Source organism: Curcuma longa, chromosome 13 (genome assembly GCF_044706935.1).
Source record: "Curcuma longa cultivar G26 ecotype Majalengka, Jawa Barat chromosome 13, ITB_CL_G26_1.1, whole genome shotgun sequence".
Taxonomy (NCBI): Eukaryota; Viridiplantae; Streptophyta; class Magnoliopsida; order Zingiberales; family Zingiberaceae; genus Curcuma; species Curcuma longa.
This window is the reverse complement of record NC_133873.1, coordinates 2,838,379-2,856,324: the sequence shown is the minus strand read 5'-3', so window position 1 is coordinate 2,856,324 and position 17,946 is coordinate 2,838,379. Positions and strand designations below refer to the sequence as shown.

The 17,946-nt window shown below is 37.8% G+C and overlaps 2 protein-coding genes and 1 long non-coding RNA gene across 3 annotated transcripts; 1 reads left to right on the top strand and 2 right to left on the bottom strand.

Annotated features, from left to right (window-relative positions):
* Positions 1 to 6,241: 6,241 nt before the first annotated feature.
* LOC141844606 (uncharacterized) lies at positions 6,242 to 9,523 on the bottom strand. Its single transcript, XR_012603149.1, has 6 exons — positions 9,436 to 9,523; positions 9,240 to 9,332; positions 9,046 to 9,114; positions 8,916 to 8,953; positions 6,579 to 6,683; positions 6,242 to 6,499 (listed from the first exon to the last, which is right to left on the bottom strand). It is a non-coding gene; the product is annotated as an uncharacterized LOC141844606 (long non-coding RNA).
* A 32-nt stretch (positions 9,524 to 9,555) lies between these two features.
* On the bottom strand, positions 9,556 to 9,978 carry LOC141844497 (serine hydroxymethyltransferase 4-like; the record flags this gene model as incomplete). Its single annotated transcript, XM_074732530.1, has 1 exon — positions 9,556 to 9,978. A coding segment is annotated over one exon (423 nt), but the record flags the coding sequence as incomplete, so codon positions are not given.
* Positions 9,979 to 12,890: 2,912 nt separating this feature from the next.
* Positions 12,891 to 16,610, top strand: LOC141844203 (protein HOTHEAD-like). Its single transcript, XM_074732233.1, has 5 exons — positions 12,891 to 12,975; positions 13,105 to 13,746; positions 13,867 to 14,267; positions 15,862 to 16,382; positions 16,468 to 16,610. The coding sequence occupies exons 1-5, from the start codon at positions 12,903 to 12,905 to the stop codon at positions 16,520 to 16,522; spliced, it is 1,692 nt and encodes a 563-aa protein (XP_074588334.1). The 5' UTR covers positions 12,891 to 12,902; the 3' UTR covers positions 16,523 to 16,610.
* The last annotated feature ends 1,336 nt before the right edge of the window (positions 16,611 to 17,946 follow it).

Sequence of the window (17,946 nt, the reverse complement as noted above, 5' to 3'; positions counted from 1 at the left end):
CTTGGGATTTTACATATGTGATGGTGATTATACCATCTCCTATTAATTGCCTCACATACTCATGTCTCAAGCTTATATGTCTAGACTTTCCATTATAAACCTTGTTATGTGCTCGAGACATGGTTGATTCACTATCACAGAAGATCGAAATGGCAGTCATTGGTTGTGGCCACAACTCTATATCATATAACAAATTCCTAAGCCATTCCGCTTCTTTGCCAGCGGCTGATAAAGCTATAAATTCAGCCTCCATAGTAGAATGTGAAATACATGTTTGTTTCTTTGAGGCCCAACTTATTGCTCCACCACCTATGGTGAAAATCCATCCTGAAGTGGACTTGTTATCACTTAGATTTGTAATCCAACTAGCATCGGAATAACCTTCTAATACAGCAGGATAACTACTGTAATGTAATCCCAAGTTTATAGTTTTCTTGAGATATCCAAGAATTCTAGTTATAGCTTTCCAATGTTTATTACTTGGTTTTCCAGTAAATCTTGATAGTTTGCACACAGCAAATGCTATATCTGGTCTGGTGCAATGCATGGCATACATTAAACTTCCTATAGCACTTGCATATTCTAATTGTGCTACAGGTCTCCCCATGTTTTCTTCTAATTTAAAATTAGGATCATAGGGTGTATTGGACTCCTTAATTTTAAGATGCTCAAACTTTTCCAATACCTTTTTGATGTAATGAGATTGACTTAAAACAAAGCCAATTTCATGTCTAAGCACCTTTATGCCTAGTATCGTATCAACTTCATTCAAATCCTTCATTTTAAATTTAGAAGTTAGATACTCCTTTGTTTGACGAATTCCTTCTAAATTCGTCCCAAAAATTAGCATATCATCTACATACAAACAGATTATTACTCCATAGTCTTTAGTAAATTTGGAGTATATACATCTATCTGCACTTTTGTGTGAGAAGCCATTCGATAACACTATAGAATCAAACTTCTCATGCCATTGTTTAGGCGCCTGTTTTAAGCCGTATAAAGACTTAACAAGTTTACAAACTTTCTTTTCATTTCCGGGTAGCACATAGCCTTCCGGTTGTTCCATATAAATTTCTTCATTAAGATCTCCATTAAGAAACGCCGTTTTAACATCCATTTGATGCACATGAAGCTTGTAAATGGATGCTAATGCTATAAGAGTCCTAATAGAAGTCATTCTTGCCACAGGTGCATAGGTATCAAAATAGTCTAGACCTTCCTTTTGTCTAAACCCTTTTGCTACCAACCTTGCTTTAAAGGTTTGTAGTGAACCATCCGTATCACATTTCCTTTTAAATACCCATTTGCATCCTATAGGCTTTGATCCTTGAGGTAAATCGACCAAGACCCAAGTATTATTAGATAATATTGAGTTCATTTCGTCATCTGCTGCTTCTTTCCAAAAAGCAGAATCTCTAGAGGCCATTGCTTCTTTAAACGTTTGAGGATCACCCTCTACGTTTAGAACAATTGGGATCTTGTTTATCACAGAATCCCTAGTTCCTTCAACCAAAAAAGTTATAGCTTGAGAAGAGATAAAGTTTGGACCCAAGTCTTTTTCTTTTCTCACTCTTTTACTCCTTCTTGGTTCAAGTGATTCATTGTCACTTAGACTTTTATTGCCTTGATTTACAACTACTTCTTGGGAAATTTCTGTATCCTTTTGGGGATATTCCAAATTGGGGTTTGAATCAACAATGAATTTATTTTCAATAAATTCCACCTCCCTTGATTCAATAACTATATTGGACACTAAGTCCAAAATTCTATATGCCTTAGAATTTTGAGCATATCCTATGAAAATGCCTTTTATGGCTCTTGGCCCTAATTTAGTTCTCTTTTGTTCAGGAACACGATAAAAGGCTAAACACCCCCACACTTTTAAATAATCTAAGTTTGGTTTTCTTCCTTTCCATATTTCATATGGAGAAACCTTTCTATTTCTTGACGGTATCCTGTTATGAATATGACAGGCTGTCAATAATGCCTCACCCCATAGATTGTGAGGTACCTTAGCATTTAGTAACATTGAATTAACCATATCCACCAAGGTACGGTTCTTCCTCTCCGCTAAACCATTTTGTTGCGGAGTATATGGAGCAGAACATTCATGCACAATACCATGTAACTCACAAAATAATCAAATTCACTAGAAAAATATTCTCCGCCTCTATCGCTACGAAGAATCTTTATTTTCCTATCATGCATGTTTTCTACCTCCATTTTATATTTCTTAAACATTTTGAATGCTTCATCTTTATTTCTTAACAAATACACATAAGTGAATCTAGAACTATCATCAATAAAGGTTATAAAGTACCTTTTTCCTCCTCTAGTAATATTTCCATTTAATTCACAGATGTCAGTATGTATTAGTTCTAGTAAATGTGTATTCCTTTCAACCTTAGGAAAAGGTTTCTTAGTCATTTTGGATTGTATACAAATTTCACATTTCTTATTAAAATCCTTATTACTAAGATCAATATAATCATGTTTTTGCATATATTCAATTGACTTGTAATTTAAATGCGCTAGTCTACTATGCCATAAATCACAAGAATCAACAATATAAAGTGAATCATCCACTTTATTATTAATGCTAAACTTGAACATGCCTTGAGTACAATATCCTTTTCCTACATACACATCATTCTTGAGCAAGATAATTTTATCGGATTCCATCACAATTTTGAATCCTCTCTTACATAAGAGACTAGCAGAGACTAAGTTCTTTCTTATATCTGGAACATGAAGTACATTCACCAAGTTTAACTTCTTTCCTGATGTAAAGTTCAATTCTACTGTTCCTTGACCACACACTTTTGCCGAGTTGTCATTTCCCATTAGTACCTCTCGGTTGTTCACTTCTTCATATATCTTGAATTGATTGCGGTCATTGCAAACATGAACAGTAGCACCAGAATCTAGCCACCACTCATGGGATCTTTCATGTGTTGACATGTTTAGTTCTGTGATCATACCAATATGTATGCATTGAACTCCCTCTGTTATCATAGCAACTAAGTCCTCTTCTTCCACTAAGTTGGCCTTGGAATTTGACGCTTCTTTTTGAGTTGTTACCTTTTTTCAGAAGTCGACAATCCTTGATATAATGCCCTTTCTTATGGCAATGGTAGCATACTCTTTGTCTCTTTTTATCTTGCTTGCTATCCACGAAGGATTTCTTTCTTTTGCCTTGATTGACTTTTGCTTCTCCAACATTGTTCACCTTAGAATTTTGAGAAAGATATATAACATCACGTTTTCGAGTTCCTCTTCTATACGTAAATGTCTTAGTAATCTTTCAACAGAGAAGTCTTCTCCAAGATGTAGGAGTTTCTTCCTATAATCATTCCAAGATGAAGGCAATTTTGCAAATACATATATTTGGCCACAATAGTTGGAAAATTTATCCTGCAACACCGAGTTAATCTATTGCAATTTTCTAACTATTAAATATAAAACTAAACCGAAATAATTTATTTCCGGAATCGGAGAACCTCGCTCTGATACCATTTGTTGGCGTTCTGGATCTCCGTCCTGCGATCCGGATTCTATCCGCTCCGAAGAGCATAGAACCCCACAGAACAAAAATTTATCCCGCCTTGGATCAATTGACAAAGTCTACAAAAAGACTAGATCAATTGATCCTTCAGGATCGCCGATTCCTAAATTATTATCTACGGTTTCTAATTAGTTCTAGTAAAAATAAAACTGCGAAAAAATAAAATATTTTACCAGAACCTCGAAGATGACCTCGCTGCCTTCCGCTGTATTCCTTTCTTCTTCCTGGACGTTGGGTGGACAACGAACCTCCAGAAATAAGAACTGCAACCTCCGGATGACTTTCTCTTGGATCGACTTTCTTCTTCTCGCTGCAACTTCGCCTCGTCTTGTTCCCTTGCTTAGATCCGGCCACCCCCTTGGAAAGAAGGTTCGGCCACCTCAAGAGAAGAAAGGGGAAGGTGGCGGTGGAAGAAGAAGAAAAGGAAAAGGAAGAAGATGAGGAAGATGGGCGGCGGCACAAAGGGAAGAAGAGGGTTTTGATTTCGGAAACCTAGCTCTCTTCTCCTCTTCTTGAATTGATCCCCTAGTGCCGCCCACCCCCCTTCTTTTATAGCCTCACGCCCAAGACCAAGCATCCTTTGCCAATTCTTAAGAATTATTCCAATTTGAATTAATTCCATGAATTATTTCCAAATTATAGAAACATCTTAAATCTAGGCCCTTAGATTTAACTTGCTTGGTTTCTAGCCGTTAGATCTTTTCAGAAATAATTAAAAGAATTATTTCCAACCTTATCTATAAGTGGCCGGCCATAATGAATTATTTCCATGAATTAATTCTATTACACGAGGATAAACAACAACCACAACTGTAAAGACATGACAAGATCATCCTGCAGTGGAACAGGAACTATCGGAGAAGGGTTCTCCGGTATCTCATCAGGATCTTCCTCATCTGGATCCTCTATCTCAATGTCCTCATCTGGATCCTCTATCTCAACGTCCTCATCTGGGACTTCTTCTTCTTCCTCAGGAGCATCATCAAAGACCTCCTCAGGCTCAGGGTCCTCCTCAGACACGTAATACTCCAGAATTTCTGGATCCTCTTCGTCGTCTTCAGACTCTGATCCTGACTCACCTAGGTCTTCTGGAAACTCATGCTGTAGCAATAGCCTGCACAACTCTGGGTAAGCTAAGCGACAATCATGCTGACCCCAAATCTCCTGGGCTACCGTCCTCGCGCGCCTGGGTAAAGCACGCATCAGTGCCCCGATCCGGTGGTCGTTCAACATAGGGAACCTCTCTTGTTCCAGCTTCCAGAAGATTCGATCCACTCTTCCCATAACTCCTTGAATTCCTAAGAATGGACTGTACTCAACTGAATCAAGCTCATCAAACAACTCCTCCAGTCGTTGATTATAATGAGCCATGCTGTGAGACAGTATATCAAGTCAAGTGAGTTATTATCAAACATACTCATATCATTACATTCCTTATCATATCCAATCATATCAATCATAAAACAGGTAAGTAAGGTATGCATAAATATCTTACTTGGAAGCGGCAGGACTCAGGCTTGATGTGTGTGTAGTAAGATGACAACTGGCTCTGATACCATTCTGTAACGCCCGCCCTTACGTGGGCCCTTGACGGACGCTACAGTTCTACTATTCATTCATTCATTCATTCTTCTATCATATATGAAAATTTAAAACTAAACTTTGCAGCGGAAACATAACTACTTTTTACAAACAGAGTTCATATATGATAACAGAATAATAAAACTAACCTAGGTTGCATGGCAAATTCTAGATTATAAAGTTTTAAACATAGTCATTAAATAAAACATGATATTAAAACATTTTTTTTTACATGCAATATAAAATATTTGCATGGCCAAGGCTTGGTCAAGTCACCACCACACACATCTTCTCAGCCCTGTCCTGCTGCCTCCCATTGCTTAGTACCTGTTAACTGGATCTGCAATATAAGGAAAGTATCTATAAGCATAAAGCTTAGTAAGTTCCTTTCCTACTCACAAAATCCAAACGTTACATAACATCATAACATTAAAGCATACAAGCATGTCAACATCTCCTAAACAGGCATAATCAATCATTTGACATTCACATCACATACATGCAACATAGTAATCATTCGCCTTTTTGAAAAATATTTAACTTAATAGATAAACATAATCATCATCATCTTTGGGGATCCCTGGCTTGTACCCATTCATTTCTTTTGCGCGCATTCATTCAAGTAGGCACGAGGTAGCTAGTCTCGACCTACCTGCATACTAGGTCTTCTCAAATGTCCTTCAACCTAGGGGCGTTTTTAGCATCTTTCTTTCATTCATGGTGCATCTTTCTTTCATTCATAAGGTGTCACAGTCACGTTATATAAAATCCTATTATCATCATACATTTAACACTACAACAAAAATGACATAAGGCGCACATCGCACGCTGCATGAAGCTGTTAAAAGTCTCATCCGCAGCGCAATGCAATGCGCGCTGCGCGCTGCGATGTGAGCTTCCGCAGCGCGCAATGTACGCTGCGGATGTGATCAATCACAGCGCGCAATGTGCGCTGTGGATAAAATAAAATAATTAAACCATTCAAATCACAATTGTAAACTCAAAACTCAAATAATTAATAACATAAATACCACACACAAATACCATATAAAATTACACATTTATAATCCAACAATTATATATAACATTCACATCTGTTTTGATAAGCTTACAAGACTTTGTTATCTTGAACATAAAGAAAAACAGAAAATACATGAGGTTATGTGTATATATGTGCTGATACTTAGCACATATACACTTGTTGACTGGAAGAGCTTTCTTGCTGATGAATCTATCCTTGTTGATAAATCTCTGCGAAAATACAGAGTCTCTGCGAAGGAACATCTTGCTGATGAATCTATCCTTGTTGACTGGAAGAGCTTTCTTCTTCCCCTTGCCCGTCTTGGGTATCTGTGATCAGGGTAAAAACCATAAGGAGCCATGCATGAAAAGAGATGATGAATTGTATGCATTTGTAAAGTTGCAATACCTCGGTCCACATCTCCCTAACATTTTCGAGAACCATGTTGCAGTGGCGATCAAATGCTCTAACTTGACCAAGTAGTTTCTTGTTGTTCCTGCAATTAATAAGCACCTGTTGCAGAAAAGCATGGATGATCTTCTAACACTAAAAGTTTGTAACAGCAGAAGTAGAAAGCAAAGACAAATCACATAATTCATAAAAACACAACAGATGCCACAAAGCACACTTAGGCACTATATATGTTTCTATAAGTGATGGAAGATGATTTGCAGATAAGTATGAGGCAAAAGAACTCTTAAAACAAAGCCATTGATTCATTTGCAGATAAGTAAAGATGTTTTATAATCTATAAGAATATAAAGAATCCATTTACTCAAACATAATTGATTCAACATGAGACATAAACCGATAATATGGGTGGATCAGAATGGATGACACAATAAATTTACTCATTTTATTCACACAAAGTAACCACTACAAATTTATTATCATGTGAACCAACCAAATACCTACAAGTTTAAACCAGAGTCTAATAGTGAACAATTTTCTGGAAAAGGTTTATGGTTGAAGGGCCTCCCCCATTGTTTTCTTATTGTCCTCACAGCAACCACATCATAATTTTATGTAGAGTGAAGTGTCTTTCATCAGAACTACAAACAAACTCTTAGGAACCTTCAATGCATTTAAATGTGAAGTCAAGTTCAATGTGAATGATGTATCCAATATTGACAAATGTGAAGTCAAGGAGTTCTAAACAATAATACTTGATCATATCCTTTTAAAATGTTAGGTTTTTTTCAGTATTTTTCAGTATGTTTAAATGCACTTGAAGTTAGACAATAGGCCACAAAAAAGAATACTTACATGATGCCAATTGAACATTTTCTTCCCCAAACCCATCACCATCAGGTCCATCAAAGAGATCAATCCTTTTATTTTCACTTGCATGCCTGTATCAACCAAAAGCAATTTATAAAGGAACTATTGCAAGGTTTAGTTAAGAAATCATAGCCAAATTGACAACTTGATGTGTGTGCAAGTGAAACAGAAGGATAAACAAGGAATTCTTGGGTAAAACCAAGTGTTTTTTGTCAAGTAAGAAAAGGTTTGACTAATCAAACAAACGCTTCAACTTTTTTTTTTTAAGCTCATCTGGCTTTTATTTGGATTTCCATGTCATTCTTCTTCACTAATTTAACCATTGGAGTAGCAGAAGGTATAATCATCAATGACATAAAATTTCTAACAGGCATAACTCACATCCACTTCGCCTTAGTGGAAGGCCACATATTTTGTTCTTGCAGAATTTTCAACTGTGTAATTTAATAATTATGCTAATATGATATTGTTTCCAATTATGATATTAATACTCAAACATTTTATGATTAGCTCATAAACCATAAACTCAACAAAAGATGACCCACTAGCTATTCTGAAACTCATAAAACAAATTGATTAATAGAACTACCATTAGAGTGACAATAGAATCACAAAAAAGATAAAAGGGCAGCAAGCATTGTCAATGGCAAGTAAAATGGATCGTCTATAACAAGAAAGTCCAAAAATTTTATAGTGCTGTCTCTAACAGAAAATTCTTTGAAAAAACATTTAAAAGAATAACTCAAGTTATATAGAACATTATATTCTCTCAAAAACTGCAAAATCAATGATGTTGCTATGAGAGTAAGCAAAAAAGCATGAACTGGTAACTAGACTACATGCTAGAAAACTTAGACCAAATCAGCCCAAACTAGTAAGCATTGATGGAACCGTTTTTTGTGATTACTCTAAATAAGACAGACAAACAATTCATAAAGAATAACTCAAATTGCCTTAATAAATGAAAAATTAGTGATAAAACTATTAGAGTAAGAAAATAAAGATTGAATTGTTAACTAGACTAAATGCCACTAAATTTCAACCAGACCAAACCCTAGCTAGTATATCTATTTGCAAAAGCATTGATGGAAATGTTTTCGGTAATTACTCTAAATAAGAAAGAAAGATAAACTAAGAATTGCATTTATGATAAAAGGAAACATAAAGACTTTGCTTCACACGGATTCATCAGCTTGTGTTTGTGGTTCTCCAATTTCCAAATTGTAAACCTCACTAACATGGACTACCAAGTCTCAGAAAAGCAAGATGTTGATATTCCACTCCACATCAATGGTACATTTTATCAACAAGAAGGTCACCATGTTTTAACCAATCGATAATTAAGGAAAAATCATTACAACATTCTGCTGTAAACAGGATGAACTTGAAAAAAGAGGATAAACGCAAAAAATTTCATCAACTTCAGTCAAGGAAAAAATAAATAGCAGGGACAGAACTACTCACTGCTTTTTCAGAGCAACATATGAGTTCAGTTCTTTAATCTGTTCAAGCAAAGCGAATGAATTAATAAGTTGATGTTTGCAATAAAAGGATTATGTAATCAGATATTATAGGAGTTTGAAGAAAATGGCACCATTGATTGTTTTCATGTGAATTCCTAGTCTCCTCTTCCTTCATGACCCTTTCAAACTCCTTGATAAGTCTGATATACACAATTATGATTATAGGGTAGAGGCAACAAAAACAGTGAAAAAAAATATCACAGAGGAAACTAAATAATCATAGATAGTGACTATTCTTTAACAAAGAGTATATCTATGAGTGTACCTCTTGCATTCCCTCATCTTGTCAGTCAGTTCCTCTAACTGTCTACTTCGTCTGTTGGCATCCTTGATCTTATCCAGTTTCTGAAATCCATTTCTGCAAAACCATTGACCAACGTACTAAATCATTACAATATATATCCATAAGAAATCAGGACAATGAATCATTGTTATATGTCACTTAAATTATCTAAACATACTAAAATTTCCTCGAGCTTGGGGCGGAAGTCGAGGGCCTTCTCCTCGAGCTTATCATAGTCGATGTAGCCGGTCACGGGGCTGACCTTGTAGGGGAGACTCTCAAAATAGATGGAGGTTGCGGAGATCTTCTTACCTTCGGATGTGTAGTATCCGTGGGTGAGGTGGCCGCCGGATGGGAGGTCGAGGCCCATGAGGCGATCGTGAGGGTTGAGCAACGCGGTGTAGGCAGCGAAGTTCGCGGGGCTGCCGGAGTAGGGCTGGGCGTTGACGCCCCACTTGGAAGGATCGAGTCCATAGGCGGCGAGGGCGCGGGAGCGGCAGAGGTTCTCAATTGCATCGATGTGCTCGTTCCCGCAGTAGTAGCGGTTGCCGGACATGCCCTCGGAGTACTTGTTGGTGAGGGCGCTGCCGAGGGCTTCAATAACGGCGAAGGAGGTGAAGTTCTTGGAGGCGATTAGCTCGATGCCATGAGACTGCCGCCGCTTCTCGTGCTCGATCAGGTCATGGATCTCTTCGTCGGACCTTTTGAGCCGAGCGGTGCCTCATGCTTCTTACGCGGTGCTACGGTGCGGAATAAGGAGGATATGGTGCTGCGGTGCGGACGGTGTGGAAGACCCCGTGTTAGGGTTAATTAAATGTTATTTATTAATTAATTTATAAAAATATAATTATGTAAAAATTATAATAAATTATTTATTTATTTATAAAATATATAATTAACGTAAATATTTATAAAATATTTAATTAAAATAATTTTATAAAACATAAATGAAAATAAAATTTTTATAAACATAACTAAAATTTTTATTAATTCATAAATATAAATTTTTAACAGCGCACATTGTACGCTGTCAATATAAATTTTTAACAGCGCATATTGTACGCTGTTAAAAATACTTTTAACGGCGCACAATATGCGCTGTCAAAAATAATTTTAACAGCATACAATGTGCGCTGTTAAAAGTATTTTTAACAGCATATTATTGTTGCGCGCTGCGGTTGATAAACATATGATATTATCCGCAGCGCATTTTATTGGGCGCGCTGTCAAAGCAACTATTAACATACTTGGCGCGCCTATGATGTGCAACACATCAATATCAAAGGGTAATAGATTTAGCTGCGGAGATTAAGGAAATACAATAATTTCCTTATGCATCAGCTGCTTAGGTAAAGTGTACATTTTTGTTGTAGTGGATACTTGTAAAGAGGATTATGCAGTATTTGTAAAAAACTAAGGATTACATGCTCACATATCAGAGATCATGTCATCTAAAGAGCATTGGATATTCAGACTTTGATTTTGCTAGATGCCTAGACAGTAGGGAGTTCACCTTAGGTTATGTCTTCACATTGACGATAGGGATTACATCATGGAAAAACGTCTAACATATGCTAATAACCACTTCCACTATAGAGACAAAATTTATAGGCTACTACGAAGCTTCTAACCATAGGATATGGATGCAAAACCATATCATAGAGTTACAAATCATTGGAGGTATTGACAAGTCATTGATAATTAACTGTGATCATAAATTTACAAAATTGTAGTATAAGAGTAATCGTAGTTTATCGAAGTCTAAATACATTGACATAAATTCTCTGATGATTAAAAAATGAATTCAGAGTGGTCAAATAATAAGGACATATTCCATATTAGCGGATCCGCTTACTAAGGGATTATCACCCAAGGTATTTCATCAATATGTGCTGAGTATGAGGGTTCTTCCTTTTGATGAAGTACTCATTTGGTAAGAATTTGTATTCGGTATAATGCTCTATATTAATGAATACATATATTTTTGATTTATTGTACGTACTGAAAATTTTACATATGTATAAGGTTTTGACTCTGTAACATAAGGACATCATGATTTACTAATGTAGTTTTGTATACGGTATTTGTAAATATGATGTGAGACTATTTTTTGAGTCATAAGGTTAAATTATGATTTACTACTACAATTTTACATAAGGTTTAAGTAAATATGATTTGGACTCAATTTGGGTCATAAAAAGGAATCTTGAAAATGAGTTTGTACAAATCACAAATCGTATCATTTTCATACTACATATCTGTATTTGATTTATGTTATTAATTAAATTAGAACTATGATTATTGTTGGATCTTTTTACAGTTATAGTAACTCTAACTTTTTTTGTCCTATACTAATTAAATTAATAGACCAGATTATTTAAGGGGATATTTAACTCATAAAGGTTTTTCATGTTGAGCTCAACTAAGATATTGTGTGGTGTATAATGTGAAATTAAGGATTAAATCTCTATTTGGTGGGCTAATATGACATTAACAACAACATACAACGAGTCATTATTAAGGAAGTAAACTTCAATTAATTGATCTAATACTTGAAACATGAAGGAAGGGTTTAGATTATTAGATGTAGATTCAATGTGTAAATCCGTCAACTCATGTTCGTTAACATTGATAAATTGTTAACGAGTATGAGTTTTATGTGGATGGTCTCTGTAGGATGAGCTAGTATATAAGGAAGAAGTTTTAATTCATTTGGGTATGATCTTGAGATCTTGATCAAGAGTTTCTTCTTCCTCTTCTCTTCCTCATTGAAAAGGACTCCGATTATTACTCAATCCTTGTAAAATGACTTTTGCTACATTGTAGGAATCTCTTCGACGACAAGTAAAAGGCAATGACTTTAGTGTTGGATTCAGGTCATCATTCCAATTTATTATGTCATTGCTTTCGGTTTCTATCTAATGTAGCCTTATAATAGACGATGATAATTAGATCCTATAGATACATCCTTTAGTTTAATTTAGACGATCAGATTCCTCTCAACATCTACCTGATTAATTTCCTTAGAGGGAGATTGTGGACATTGTATTCACTCCATCTAGCTACCCCGCGAAGGTGGTTGAAACCCCTCGTAGGGTCTCTCTCCTTTAAGATCTCCTTATTCGGGCGAGACAATTTTTTTCTGACATGACATTTGTCCTTAGCATGTTTTAGCTTAAATATTAAATATGATTAGAAATATGAGTATAAATTCATCACAATGGATAAGTACAACAATTGGTTTTGGATAAATATTACGATCGTAGAAGGCCCTTTTCACAGGGACAAGGAGTTATTGACTTCACTATACGTTCTCAATCATACTCTCCAGGCAATATGTGATTCACAATTTGTGATCTTGGAAAAACAGAAAAAATTTGTACAGATGGCCCGAGAGATGTAGATCGATGGCGTTGTACGCATTGAATTGGATTAGAGTTCTGTCACCGCACTAATAACTGGAAGATGGGAGTTGGACATCATACATCACTCACTCGGATCTTCGCCTGCGATACGCAAATGGAAATTTTAAAATTGAAAGACGAAATCTGCAACCAACTAATTAAGGTGGGAACTCATACCTTGATATAAATAATCCTCCCTCCCTCCTTACTGCATTGCATACGAGTCCATCACCAGGTGGAGATGGGGTTTGCATGGCTGGGCTTGCTCACGCAGCTGTCTCTTCTCTTCTTCTTCGGCTGTTGCGATCGGGAAGGTCTCTGCTCTTTATCTTTCTGTGTCGAAGCAGAATCGATATGAGATTGGTTTTTTTTTTTTTTTTTGTTAATTAAGCGGTTTTGTTAAATATTAATTATAACAAATATGGCTTCGTGATCTTTAACAGATCCTAATTATACGTTCGTGAAACATTCGAGTGGGGCCCCACCGGTATCGTACCACGATTACATCGTTGTCGGCGGCGGCACTGCCGGTTGTCCCATGGCCGCCACGCTGTCGCAGGGCTCCGACGTGCTGGTCCTCGAGCGAGGCGGCTCCCCCTACGGAAACCGCAACATATCGGACCTGGCGTCCATGGTGGACAACCTCGCGGACCTCTCCCCGGACGGGCCCGTGCAGCGCTTCGTCTCCGAGGACGGCGTCATCAACGCCCGAGCCCGCGTCCTGGGCGGCGCCTCCTGCATCAACGCGGGGTTCTACTCGCGCGCGAGCGCGCAGGAGGTCGAGAGCATGGGCTGGGACGCGACGCTGGTGCGGGAGTCCTACGAGTGGGTCGAGAAGGTGGTCGCCTTCGAGGCGCGGCCGGTGAATTGGACGGCGGCGCTGAAGGACGCGCTGGTGGAGGCCGGCGTGACGCCGGACCATGGCTTCACCTACGAACACCTCAATGGGACCAAGATCGGAGCCTCCATCTTTGACCCGACCGGCCACCGGCACACCGCCGCCGACCTTCTCCGGTACGCCAACCCGAGAAGGCTCACCGTGCTCTTGCGCGCCACCGTCCACAGGATCTTGTTCCAGAAAAAAAGTAATTAATCAGCACTTAATTACTTTGTTTTCAGCGCTAAAACTCTTAAAATCCATTTTTTCTTAAAAAAAAAAAGAACGTTAGAACTCGTAAAGCAAAAGCCCAAATCATGGCATGCAGGAGGAGGAAGCAGAGTACGAGCACATGGAGTGATTTACAAGGACGCGTTGGGGAAGAAGCACAGGGCGTACCTGAAGGGTGGCACCGGCGAGGTTATAGTGGCGGCCGGAGCATTAGGGAGCCCGCAGTTGCTGATGTTGAGCGGAATCGGCCCGGCCGACCACCTGAAATCTTTGGGAATCAAGGTGGTGGTGGACCAACCGTTGGTGGGGCAGGGAATGTCGGACAATCCCACGAACGCCGTCGTATCGCCATCGCAGCTTCCCGTCGATCTCGCCTCCGTACAAGTCGTCGGGATCTCTCCTTTGGGATTCTACGTCGAACACTTGACTGGCTTCAACTTGCTTCCTGCTCTTTCCGTCGACCCTACCAACTCTCCGGTCGATGAACGTGCATCTCAGGTCTCATTCAAAGTTTTAATTTAGTTAGTAAATAACATTTTAATATAACAACACTCTATCTATAATAACAAAATACACTACATGAAAAATATATTATGAAATTCAACATGACACACTTCCATATAGTGGGATTCACATTCATACAGAGCTCACATCCATGCAACAACTGTGTGTCATATTGAGTTTCATACTACATTTTTGATGTAGTGTATCATTTTTCATAATTTAAATTAAATTATAATAATTATAACAATTACATTTATAACAATGTTTAAATAAAGATATTTTAAAAATAAAAAAAATATAACAAAGCATTATGTTCTTTTATTTTAATTTTTTGAAAAAGTGTTTACCCCTATAAATATTTAATTCGTGATATTTGATCATATCAGCAAAATTAACATTTAAATGCTACAAAAATTCTTAGGACCCTAAAGAAACCAATACATATCACTTTGAAGTTGATACCCTTGACAAATCCTCACTCGATTTAGAATGAAAGGAGCATTTAGGTGCGAGTTTTGCTCATATAATTAATGAAACATTAAGTGGATGTCATGTCACTTAATTAGAATGCCAGTTGGATGGATTTATAACAAAGCATAATTTTTAATTATATATTAACTATAATTATAATTATTACTTACTGTAACTCACAAGTAATTAAATTGAGTCAGACAAATCAAAGTAACAAAGTACGTCCCAAGCAACTCTAACTTATCATGGAAGTGCTCTATATTTATGTATAATATTAGGGGCTACAAATAATTAATTAATTAGTCAGAGGAATCAAATTATTGGGGAGTCTCCATCAATGCTAACTTTCATATGATTGTTGTTTCCAACCTTAATTAGTTCATTTCCCGGGAGAAATTAATTTTTTTGTTACAAATTATTTTTCTAGCTAATGAACTAGCAAATTATTTGCTAGTTCATTTGGCAACTGAAAACTCTCACACAATAAAATTAGTCACTTTGATGGTGTTAATTAGTGGGTGTAGTTGATTATTCTAATTGAGTTGGCTTAATTAATTGGGCTAAATAAGTTGGTAAGTTGATCAATCTAGACGAGTTGATTATAAGTCGACAAAGAAACTATTATGCATTGAATGATTTGACTAATTACTTATTTGATCCTGTGCATGCTAAGTATAAGATAATATTTTCTAGCAGATTTAATTAATATCACACACAAACAATAGATAATATTTATTATTATGAACATAAACAGTGCTTTAAAATTTATACGCAAGCAACAAAAATAAATAAATCATTGTCATATGATCATACGTAATTAGGGACCAGAGATCATAACTTTCATGGCAAATTAGCTTCGGCACTACAATTAGTGTGGTGGGCCATTTGAAAAGTCAATTCTCGTGTGCACATTTTGCATAATTAAGTTGTTTTTTATTTTTATATTGTAAGTTTATTAATTATATTATATATTATATATTATATATTTTAATGATATAAGTTGGTGAAAATAGAAAAGATAAATTAAAATTTTCACTATTGATTTTAGATTAATTGATGAATTAAAAATCCTTTTCAGGTTGTTGAATATTTAAATTAAATTGTTGATCACTGGCAGGTAGTTTTCGGCGCTAGCGGCGAAGACGACACCGTCGGCGTCACCTTCCAAGGCGGCCTAATCGTGGAGAAGGTCGCTCGGCCTCTGTCGCGCGGATACCTCAAGCTCAAGAACCTCAACCCCAACGAGAATCCCTCCGTCACCTTCAACTACTTCGCCGAGCCGGAGGATGTGGCGGTCTGCGTGGAGAGCCTGAAGACCATCCAGAGAGCCATCCAATCCGAAGCACTCGCCAAGTACCGGTCTCCTGATCTCACCATCGATGACCTCGTTGACATTTCTGCGAACCTCATCGTGAACGAGCGACCGAGACAGGTCACCTACAACTCCACCAACCTCGATCAGTACTGCAAGGACGTGGTGCTGACCATTTGGCATTACCACGGCGGATGCCAGGTGGGGCAAGTGGTCGACGGGGAGCACAAAGTTCACGGCGTCGACGCGCTCAGAGTGATCGATGGCTCTACGTTTAGCTTCTCGCCGGGAACGAATCCTCAAGCTACTGTTATGATGATGGGAAGGTAACTGTATCTTCGCGTAGACATTTCTCATCGGTTCCATCAATTCGAGCACTAATGGCGGAGGAGTATTTAATTTGTGGTGCAGGTACATGGGTCTGAAGCTGCTGAACAAGAGATTGGGGCGAAAGAACATGCATTAATTACTTTAATAGTAAAGGACAATTGTTCGATTGATTTAAAATGCCTATTATATTTGAAGTATGAAATTTGTCTTTATGAATAATCGAATTATGGGTTTGCTCAAATCTTCCTTCTAGCTAGTTAGATGTTGAAATTCATTTTAATGACCTGTGTAGATTGACGCATGGCAATGGACACCGAAAATATCTAGTAAAATCCCTTCGATCTTTAAGTTAAATTTTGATTATGAAAAAGATACATTAGGTAGGATCTATGATTGTAAAAGATCACGCCCAAGCATGATTTGAGACGACGATCGGATATACCTGAGTGTTTATAATAAATAGAGACAAGTCGAAGATACATTAGGTAGGATCTATGATTGTAAAAGATGACGCCCAAGCATGATTTGAGACGACGATCGATAGGCCACGTGGGCCGGACTGGTCGACAAGCCCACCGGCGTTCATGGGAAGACTTTCTTTAGAGATTGAAGTTTTCCTTCATCCAGCGACGGTCATGGGAGCGTGGCTCGGTACCGATATGGTTTGTCGTATGAAGTGGAATTCTCCTCGATGGCAAATTTCCCACCGCTTACAGCTTGCTGCCGAGAACTTGGTTCGACATCTAACTTCTGCCGCCGGCGTAATCAGAGAGGTCGGTTTTGCTGAGACAGAGAGCCCTCTCTCTATTGCTTAGTTGACGGAGGTTTTTCTAAAATTTCAATTGTGGACAGTGTGTTTCCGAATGCTGCTTCATAAGGGGAGCTAGATGAAGGGGGAAGCTTAGCCCATTGAGGTTCTCTCTCCCGTGGGAAGCGAAGCTTAGCCCATTGACGAATTGCATTTTGCCAAGGTCTGAATGGAAGTGGAGGTTAGTTTACTCTGCATTTGCAGACTTGCAGTATGATTGGAAACCAGTGCAGTGCTCCAGATGCCAGGTTTTTTGTTCACTGAGATGAGGCATGTAAAGAGGGCATTGCTCCAAAGCATGTACAGGGGTTTGGTTCTTAAACAAGCCACTATGCCGATAAATTCTACTGAGGTTGCTTATGTTCAGCAGGAGGAATTGGGGCGAGCATTGCTGAGGTCTTGGTACAGTAGGAGGATGTTCATATGATCTAATAGTTCTTGGAGTTTATGGAATGGATTAGCGATGTTAATTAATCCAATAGTTTTGTCCAATTAATCAACTCGAAGATGAGTATCAGCTCGAACTGGTAGAGCTCGGTACGATAACTTGGACCTTGTCCCACTTACACTCTTGGCACTCTTTCAATTATCGATGCATCCCTTCATATTATAAATGTATCTTTTTGGTGTCGTCGTTACCAACTTAATCTCGTCGGTTGTCGAATTATCTCTATGGATATCGACACATCCTTTCATGTATTGACATACCCCCTTCGAGTAAACTTATCCCTACATATAAGAGTATTATGGTC

Excerpts from the sequence above, each read along its gene's own strand:
- LOC141844203 (XM_074732233.1), top strand. The coding sequence starts at position 12,903 with ATGGGGTTTGCATGGCTGGGCTTGCTCACGCAGCTGTCTCTTCTCTTC. Across the intron at positions 14,268-15,861 it reads TCGATGAACGTGCATCTCAG|GTAGTTTTCGGCGCTAGCGG; the intron begins GTCTCATTCAAA and ends GATCACTGGCAG. Across the intron at positions 16,383-16,467 it reads ACTGTTATGATGATGGGAAG|GTACATGGGTCTGAAGCTGC; the intron begins GTAACTGTATCT and ends TTTGTGGTGCAG.